The sequence below is a fragment of the Argentina silus genome (assembly GCF_951799395.1).
Source record: "Argentina silus genome assembly, chromosome: 5".
In the NCBI taxonomy this organism is placed as follows: Eukaryota; Metazoa; Chordata; class Actinopteri; order Argentiniformes; family Argentinidae; genus Argentina; species Argentina silus.
The window spans coordinates 8170986-8181134 of NC_139659.1; the positions used below are offsets into that span (position 1 = coordinate 8170986).

General features: G+C 43.3%; 1 protein-coding gene across 1 annotated transcript; it reads left to right on the top strand.

Annotated features, from left to right (window-relative positions):
• Positions 1 to 2745: 2745 nt before the first annotated feature.
• Positions 2746 to 7300, top strand: LOC310804677 (pyroglutamylated RF-amide peptide receptor; the record flags this gene model as incomplete). Its single annotated transcript, XM_083669995.1, has 6 exons — positions 2746 to 3076; positions 4431 to 4589; positions 4761 to 4822; positions 5844 to 6076; positions 6522 to 6619; positions 6804 to 7300. The coding sequence occupies 6 exons, from the start codon at positions 2746 to 2748 to the stop codon at positions 7298 to 7300; spliced, it is 1380 nt and encodes a 459-aa protein (XP_083526121.1).
• Positions 7301 to 10149: the final 2849 nt, after the last annotated feature.

A 10149-nucleotide genomic window follows, 5' to 3' on the forward strand; every position in this document is an offset into this window, starting at 1 on the left:
TGTCTTAATTATATATGATTGTTTTTGTCGTCTACATAGCAATACTGGGTTGATTGCTTTTTATCATAAATAAAATAATTAAAAAAAATAATCTGGAGTGTTTTATCTTAACGTCATAAAAACGTACCTGTAATAATCACTGTACTTGCCCTATCATTCCGTTTTAATAACACAACTGCTTGACTGTCACTCTACTATTACAACATGTTATATAATGTTGTTACTTAACTATGTATAGCCTACTAAAAGCGGAGACTTGTGCCACTGCAAAATAAAACCACTATATGCCACTATTGTGTTTAGTTCTATGGAAGTAATCAAAACATAATTTCTCTTTTGTTTTGATAGTCTAGTTGATAGTTCCCCCAAACATTTTAAGAATAGGGCTGAACATATTACAGTGCAAATGTGTTAGGTCAATAAGTAATCTTCCGCTATGAACAAGCTGTTTTTTTGGCCACCGGGATGCGTGGACAGGGAGCTTATTATTTCTCTTTCGCGTCTGAGTACAAGCGGGCGCTAAGTCGAATGTGGGCGCAGGGAAAACTCAAGGGACAGATGGTCTTCAGCACAAATTGGAGACAACACTAGTAAGTACTCAGATTTAACCCAATAAAAACAATGACACAAATTAAACAGATCTGTATTTAGTTACGGTAAATTCTTTTTCTCATAAAAAAAAAAAGATTTGTTCGACCGATGATTAATTATCCCCCCCCAAAATATTCATAATTGTATGTTTATGCTTACATTATGCGATATATGAGAGTGTTTGTATGGTAGATTAATTGTATATCTATTTTAATTATTAAGCCTATAGTGGCATGGTACTGGAGTTCTGCATAATGGACATATAAACCAGAACTTGTGTACCGGTATATTCACACCTTGCAGTCTATATTTCCTTCCCCTTCCCTGAATATAAGTAAACCAGGCGTCTGCCTGCTGTATAGAACGTTCCATAGAAGTCAATTAACGAGTCAGATTTGATTAATTACACTCGTTTGATGAATAGCTGTAAAGTTTATTGTGAATGGGCGTGAAATTAAGTACTTTCAGAGGTGACTAGTCCTATCACCGGTTCCTTAATTGCCAACAATGACAGGATAATGTTCTGACAAAAATGTAATGTAGACTACTCTCCCCTAACTGTTAATTATTGTTTTAGCGTAGTCCTAATATAATGTGAGTTTGGGTTAGCTCAGACACTTTGTTACACTTTGAAAATAGTTAAACTCCAATTTATGGATAAAACACATTCAATGTCTTTCCTTATGTGAATGGCTGTGCCCAGGTATGCCCAGGCATGCCCTCCTTTGACCAATGAGATTGAAAAGGACCATGTTTTGCCCTCTAGAGCTACAGTGGACATAAATGGGAGCCTTCAGTGATGATGCGCATACAAAGTCACGTTTAGGTTATACATTTCAAAATGCAGGTCTTTAGGGTACGTACATGCATGAGCATAGAATGGTCGGTATGCACAGAGAGAGTCATTTTGTAACACATCAAATATGTTTTAAGGTTAAATGGAAACAAATCAATTGTATTTAATCACTGTTGAATTAACCTTTAAATATTTTATATCATGCTTTTTCCCTCTACCATTGTGATCGACCAGATTGTGAAGGGATCTCTGGAAAACCAATCCTGTTGTGGGTCAATTGAAATCAATTCTACACAGGCATGGACTACTACAAATCTGCAACAAAGCATTAACACAGCCTGTGAAAGTCACCCAATTCCCAAGAGTGTTGAGCTCTCCTAACAGCACACAGAAGAGCCTGCAACAATTTCAGCCGCAGCTCTACTGGCGACATATTTCACTTGTAAGAGGCAGTTGCACATTCCTTCAGTCCCTTATGGCACTGCAGAATCCCTGCATTATTCTTTTATAAGTGACCCTTTGTATGATACAATAGCTATTTCTAACCAGTCATAATACCAGACCCTGGTGTCTCATTCATTTCACCACTGGCTTTATCCAGCTATTAACTGGGCTTGCAGACACACTAAACAAAATCAGATTGACCTTGGTGTTCTAAACTAATAGCCTGGAGAAATGGAATAATGGGTGTACTGTTGCATTCAGAGAATTGCTGTGATTTCCCAAGAAGACGAATGGAAAATCCAGGAAGAGGGTAGGCAAAGCAGGGTTTGGTACACAGGTAGGCAGTTCAAAAAGGCAGGCAGATAATCCGAAAAGGGGTAGGCAAAAAGGCAAAGTCGAAAACACACTCGGAAATCAAAAACCAAGAACACTTATTACTAGGAAATGCTGGGACATATGACACGAAGGTACAAAGATGAACTGGCACAGATACGGGAACATGCAGACTAAATACACAGGGAAGGATGATGAGGAACAGGTGAAGCCAATCAGGGCGGGGTAGACACAAGGGCAGGCGGGAAACACACAAGGGCAGGTGGTGAAGTGTCTGAAACGAGAGACAAGGTGAGTAACACAAAAATAATCAGGAAACAATAAACTAATAACATGATACAAAGACAAACATAAACTAAGAAACAGGATGAGACATTACAATATATCCATATCCAGAGCAAGCTGACTTCAGCTAATGCTACACTCAGAGCCTCAGAACACAAGCTTTGGGAAAAACCAGGGAAAGAAGAGAAGCCAAGTAAGAGTCATGATTGAACAGGCTTAGCCACAAGGCACAATTATTACTCCCACTCATCCCTCACACCTTTCCTCCTTTGCCATAGCGTAGACCCACCTGCACTATGAACCTCACCGCCCATCACTTGAACTTATGGCTGGAGGCTTCCAACCTCTCCAGATGGCAGTTGATCCATCAGTTCTCCATCCCACCCCTGGTGTCAGTACCCAGGCTGCCCAGCCCACTGCAGCCCCTGTTCGGGCTGCTCTACCTGCTCATCTTTGGCCTTGCAGTGGTGGGGAACGTGTCAGTCCTGGTGCTACTCTGTAAGAGGAAGACTCTCCAGTCTCCCAGCACCTTCTTCATCTGCTCGCTGGCACTCAGTGACCTCCTCATTGCCATCGTCTGTGTGCCTGCCACTCTTTTGCAGCACTTCTTCACCAACTGGCTGGCAGGTAAGTTCATCATGTTTTTGCTTTATTCAGACCAGTGGTTCTCAATCTTGGGGTTGGGCCCCCCACGTGGGATTGGGGGGTGGGGGGGGCACAAGATGATTTCTAAAATGTGACAAAATCTGTATATAATGTATATAATAGGCCTACACAAATATTTACACAAATATTAAATAAAAGGAGGAGACAGATGATGGGGAAATGCAGCACAGAAAGTGACAGACACTGGGATGGAACACTGCCTGTAGGGGGAATGCGTGGTGTTGATTAGACCAATCTCAGGCAGAAAATACTGGAGGTTTAGTTGAAGCAAAAACAGGATTTGGCGAGTAGGCAGGGGAGTAGTATATCCTCAAATGCGGTAACAAATGGTTAGGGGCAGCAAAAACATTCAGATCTTTTTATAAGCTGCTGTTTTCTTTCTTCCTTCCTCTGTATTAATTTTTGTTTGCTCAGTTATCTTCTTGTTTTCACATCTGAGGGCAGCCCTTGTTCTTCTTCTAATACCTGAACAGGTATGATGCCTTGGTGCCATCGAAGAAGATTAAACAACAAACCATTGCTTTGTCCCACACTGAAGGTCATGTTAAGGATGATCTGGCTGTAATAACCCTGTCAGAACCTGTTCACCATTCAGTGCTTGTATATCAAACAGACATAGAACACAATAATTGGTCCAAACAGACAAAGAACACAATAATTGGTCCTTCTTATAATTGCACCTGTTTTTTCAAAGGAACATTTTGTGTTTTATCTTGAAAAATGTGGTGTTTTGTCTTATGTTGAAAAAACTGTCTATACTGATGTATTTTGGGTGTGTAGCTTTCGGTTGTCATGCTATTTTACTCCAGTCATGTCCAATATCCTTTGTTAAAACAAGAAAACATGACATAATAGACACAATTATGTTCCTATAGGGCCTTATGGTATGTTTGCTGAATTGCTAACTAAAATACTATATAGATATGATAATGTAGCTGGTCATGTGAAACAACAGCCAATATAGATGGTTTATTACAGATCAAATGTCATAATACATTTCACCTACATTTCCAATTTCTACTTATAGGCATACCTTTGGCCTTTCCTTTCATTTCAGGAAGCAATCATCTCCAAGGGACTACAGCTAATCTCTCTGGGGTGTGCACAGGAATTAATGTGATCAGGGTGTTAAGGGATCAATAGGAGGGTTTAGGGGCATTATCATTAATAATCTGACCATAGAACAAAAAACATTAAAACTGAAATTTGATAGCAATCTGATTGCTACAGTATGTATAGCATAATTTAGAGCATAGTAGAGAATAGTGCTTGCTTGGCCTTTTGGACTAAATGACACAACTCCTGTTGATTTTAGGGGATTTTCTTTGCAAGCTGGTGCCATTTCTCCAGGTGACTGCCATAACAACCAACATCCTCACCATGACATGCATCGCCATGGAGAGATTTCAGGGCATCCTCTTCCCGCTCCATGTCCGCAATGACTACTTCCTCTGCCATGCCTGCAAGATGCTGGGTAAGGCCATGCCGAGGGGAGGAGAGGCATCAAGTTGTGTCTGGTAGTTTGTAGGGTCTGTTTTAACCATCAACCACACAAGGCTTTCACAGCAGTAATGGCAGCAATTAAATTTCTGGTAAAACAAACAATTATATTTCTAAAGTAATGAATCCTCTATCACCCCTGCAGCGGCTGTGTGGCTTGTTGCTCTGGCAATAGCAGCCCCTATGTGGTTTGTACAGAAGGTGGAGGTAAGCACAAATATCAAGAACCTTCATTTCCATCATCACCAGCTGTGCATATTCATAAACCATTTGCTTTATTTAATTCACACGATTTCCCATTGTTTCAAAGCCAGCAATCACCATTTCAGACCATCGTTATCATCTAATCACTGGGAAGGACACAGATCTATTGAATAATACATCCGATGTCCCAGTGTCCTGGAGTTTCATTCAAGCACTCCTTATGAGCAGTTGTTTACTATATTGAGAGAGAGAGAGAGAGAGAGAGAGAGAGATAACAATTACCGGTAGGCCAATCCAATCAAGAGCTAGTCAGAAGCTAGTAATAACAACTGTGATGTGGATTTGATGTCACCTCCCTGTGGTCACTTGTAAGTCATGTTATATAGCATAGGTAATTACTGTCATTATACATGAATCTTAAAAGTAATGAACTTTATAGAAAGCCGTACTGATAAACATTAATGTAAGGTCATACTCTGTAGTGCATAACAAGAACAAGTGTCTAATCCAACAATATATGTTATGTGAAGGATAATTCACATACTGTTAGAATAGGTCAGTAAAAAATGTTTTTACCTGATAAATGTAGACCACAATCAGCCCAGACATATAATAAAAAGCAAGTTGTGATCCACCATTGAGAAGAATTGAAGCTCTGAACCAAAAAACAATCATGCAGTATATGGCCTAGATTTAGACGGAACAAGGCCAAATTAACAGAAGAGATTTCGAATCAAATTGTCTGCAGCAGTTTTAAAAGAGGATAAATTAACACACATTTGATGAATAAAAAGGTACCACTCATCATCCACCTCACTCTTCATATTGCATCACGTGTGCTTATATTGTTTCCTCCTATCCCAAATTGTCATTTGAATACTATAATTTTAGTGAAATCTTTTCATTGGAGCCCTCTGGAGAGCGTCTTTAAGCCAGTTGGTATATCACAGTTATGGTTCTGTCAGAGCTAGGGGTTGTTTTCAGGCAGCTTACATTCCCCCCCTCCCTCCTCCCCCTACCTCAGGTGAAGTATGACTTCTTGTATGATGTTGTCCACACCTGCTGCCTGGAGGTGTGGCCTAGGATACAGCAGAGGCGGGCCTACACTACCTGCCTGTCCGTGCTGGTTTTCCTGGTCCCAATGGTAACCATGAGTGTCCTGTACGGGAAGATAATGCGAGAACTGTGGGGGAAGCACCGCATCCATGACGTCATGTTCCAGACTCTGCCCGGGTCCGAGATCAACAAGATCACCAGGTGGGATCTCAGATTAAGGTGGTGGAGACGTTGGTGGGGCTAAAAAAAAGAGTGTAACCCCTAACGTTAAGAATGAATTGGTTATTAATCATCAGTTTTGACAATTTTGCAATACTGTTGTCAACTCCTGATCACTGCTCATCAGGCAATCATTGTATCACTGTGGGCAGTGTACATCAGTCACTGATTGTCTGAAACAGAGTGTATCACTTGATCGATATGTAAGGGATTACTGTATACCTACCAATCCATTAATATGGTGGGGTTGTGATTATGTCCATGCATCAATTGTATATCTCATTCAATATGGAAGCCAATCTATTATGTATCACATCATCAGCGGAAACACTTGATGTAGTGAATATGACATGTTGAATGTAGTTCAATGTTCGTGTGTCTGTACAGGACAATGTTCAATGTACTGTATGTGTGTGGTGGAGTGTAGGAAGAAGAGGCGAGCAGTGAGAATGATGGCCACTGTGGTGCTGCTGTTTGCTGCCTGCTGGGCCCCTTTTCACCTGGTGTCTCTGCTCCTTGACTATGGTAATAAAAGACCCCTTTGAATCCCAAATACACACACACACTGTATCCTATGACATTGTCAGGCCCAGTAGCATGCATCTGAAAGATCCCATCAAAGTATATAAATTATCCACCAATAGATTGGATCAATGTTGGCTGTGCCCTCATTTCTGAGAAGATGTTTGTGTTGTCTTCTCTTCCCTAGGGCAGCTGGAGCTGGACCTGAACTCTGAGTTTGTCCTGATCAGTGTGGTGCAGATCCTGGGCTTCAGCAACTCTGTGTGCAATCCTCTGGTCTACGTCGCCCTCAACACCAACTTCAAGAGGGACCTGATGGCCCTGCTGACCCACAGCCAGAGGGCCAAGTCACGCTGGTGGTCCAGCATCAGGCGTCTGGGGGGTAGGAGTGCACGGGTGGGTGTCTCGGCTGTGGAGGGCCCCCTCCCTTGCAGCAGGGCAGAGCCATGCCCCACCCAGACAGGGATGCACCAGTGGAGCAGGGTGGCCTGGGAGCCAGAGCCCATACCACTGCCTAGGCCAGAGCCGGAGGGTGCCACATTGAAATCCTTCCCCCCCATGCACCTGTTTAGTGTGCGGCCCAAGAAGACCAGCAGCACCCTGCTTTTGAGTGTTATTGACCCGCCACATAACAATGGCTGCACTGGTACGAATACCACTCAGTCTAAACCACTCAGCTTCTGAGTGGTTAAGAAGACAAAGCTACCCAGAGCAAGCAGAAACACTTCTGTGCTTGGAAAGATCGAAAGAGAACGCACACCATTCCAACACAAGGTCAGCAAGTCAAAATGGACAAACAGTACACTCTATTCTGGTCCGGGAATAATTACAAGGAAGGGAACAATGTCCTGTTCAGTCTGAACGCAGTCATTGTGAGCAGGACCAGAGCCTTGGCAGCTGTAGCAGGTTATGAAGCAACAGTAGGCAGACAGACACCCTAGAGGGAGAGGAATTGTGGACGAACAGGTGAAGGTAAATGAAGCAGAGAGAGCTATCAAAACAGATGGACCCAGTCATGGCTGGAATAATGCAAACCCTTTCACTGTATTCTAGATTGAAGTTGAGCATGTTGATTGATTTCTCTAGCAAAATCCCTCTGTGACTTAAGTGAATATACCTGTAAATGATTGATGTTGTAAAACTGTGGTAAAAAGTGTCTCTTGCTTGGGACAGTGTTGGGCAGATATCAGTGGATATCAGTGGAGAAATGTTTGCAGTGGAGGCATTCCTCATTCCATTCCATGCATTACAATGAGCCTGTCCTCTGATTTGTACCTCTACTAGCCTCCCCTGGCAGATACAGGGTAATTTATCACCCCATGGATTCAACTCAGATGTAGCAAAAAGTATGACATTGAATTGAAAAAAAAAAAAATCAGTTCAGCAATTATTTTGCTTTTAAGCAGTTGTATTTTTGCATAGATGTGTGTGTATGTGTGTACAGTATCCTGTATGTATGTTCAGGACCAGAGGTTAATCTCTACTTTCACTTTTGTCTCAAATGTAATATATTACATCATATTACATATTGATGTTTTTAATCAATTCAATTACCTAATAATCTTATCTGGTCCATCTTCACCTTTCTTGATTTGTTAAAGGAGCAATCCAGGATTGGTACATTAGTTCAACTGTCTTAACCCATCAAAACCACAAATATATGTTTGGAAACAATGTAATTGTAAACAAACAGTGCATAGATTCATTACATGGTTAAAACTATAATTTTGATCTCATTGATGGTCAGTCCTTGCATCCATACAGTAGCTCCATCTATGAATTTAAGAGTGGTTACATTTCTCCAGTCTCAACCCTCAGCTATTTACAAAAAAAAAGTGGCGGGAGACTGCTTTGTTATTGTTTGAATCCCAGATTGGCCCTTTAATGGCCCCAGGATTTACAGTATTTTGTGATATAATGTGTTTTAGGAAAACAGTTTCAACTGTTTGAGTTCAGAGTATGGACTGTAGTTCATGGTTAAACATCACCCTCTAGTGACCTGTGGACTGAATTGCATCAAGATTATAGAAGATAAAACTGGTAGTCAGTAGATGTGGTCAGTTTTACAGTCGTAAAATGGATATTGATGCACTGCAGCTTTTGCTCATTAATGTGTTTTTATTATTACATTAAATCATTACTTACTCTTATAGATTAATTGCTCCCTAAATTCAAAGTCATCAACATCATCAATGAGGAGAATTACAATGCTCTATTTGAACTTAGCTGTAGGCCTATTTAGTTGTTAGTCACTCTTTGCACGGGTAAGGCCTGACTCTCCTCAGGTTACAAATCAAAGAATGACACAAAGTTGGTCTTTGGAAGGTTCTGCCTGGCCCTGGGGTACTGCTGCCTCCCTCTGTCGCATCCCCCTCCTCCTATTACTCCTACCCTTCCTCTTCCTCTTCCTCCTGCTCCGCCTCTTCATCTCCACCAGGATCCTCTTGTTCCGCTGGAGTTCGGTTTCTCTTGTCTCAGAGGTTGTGTGTCTGGGTTGTGAGTGCCGCCATCGTAGCCTGGCCCAGCACCTCTCTACAGCTCCACAGATCTTACAATGAGCCTCCCGAAACCAGCGGCCAGGCTCTGGCCTGCAAGTCTCACCTGGCAGGGTGGGCTCTGTGTGTGACTGAGGCTGGTGTGGAGAGGGCTCTGGGATGAGAGGACCAGGGGGACCCTGCTGGTTGGGCTGTGGTGGCCAACTGGGAGCCTCCTGGTCTGGGAAAGCTTGGGCAGGAGGACAGGGGGGATGCCCGGGTGACTGTGGTTGTGGTAGCTCTGCTAGACTGAGGCCATATGGCTGCTGTGGAGGCATGTTATGTGGGTGTAGGTGCTGGACTGGACAAGAGTAGTGGGTCTGCTTGTCCTCCTGTTTGATTCGGAGGGTGTGTGGGAACTCAGCTTTGCTCATAGGGTCACGACTGTGGTCAATGTTCACTCTATCAGTAGGCGTCCTGATCTCGATGACAATCACAAATGGATTGCTCAGTGTCCCTAATCTCTGACTGCTGAGCTCCTGACTTCCCCTGCGTAGCCTGGTTTCATTTCCACTGAGGCTGAGGAGGATTCTCTTTGAGTCTGTCTCTGAGGAGGATCCTGGGCTCAGCTGGAGGTTCTTAGCCTGGTCCTGCTGTTTCTGGATCTCCAATAGGGAGGCACGCCTTACCCTCCGCTGGCCAGATCTCAGTCTAGGAGGATCAGCTGCTACCCCAATCGCCAAGGTGATATCCTCTGTGCTTTTCTTCTTGTTGAGTGCGAGTCTGGCTCTGCGTGTGCGTCTGCTCACCGGCCCCTCCTCCCCTTCCTCCTGGAGCTCTGTCCAGAGACTGAGGCGTCTCTCCAACCTGGCCCTCTTCTCCTCCTCCTCCATCCGACGGGCAGTTCTGCGCTGCCGCTCTCTGAAGCGCACCAGCTTCCTGGCGTGGCTCAGAGGGATGCCCGACAGCTGGACCAGCTGCCTGATGGTGCAGCGGTTCAGGTCGAATGCCCCGCTCTTCCTCACCATCTTCACACGAAGACCTGAGGAGAAAGGACCC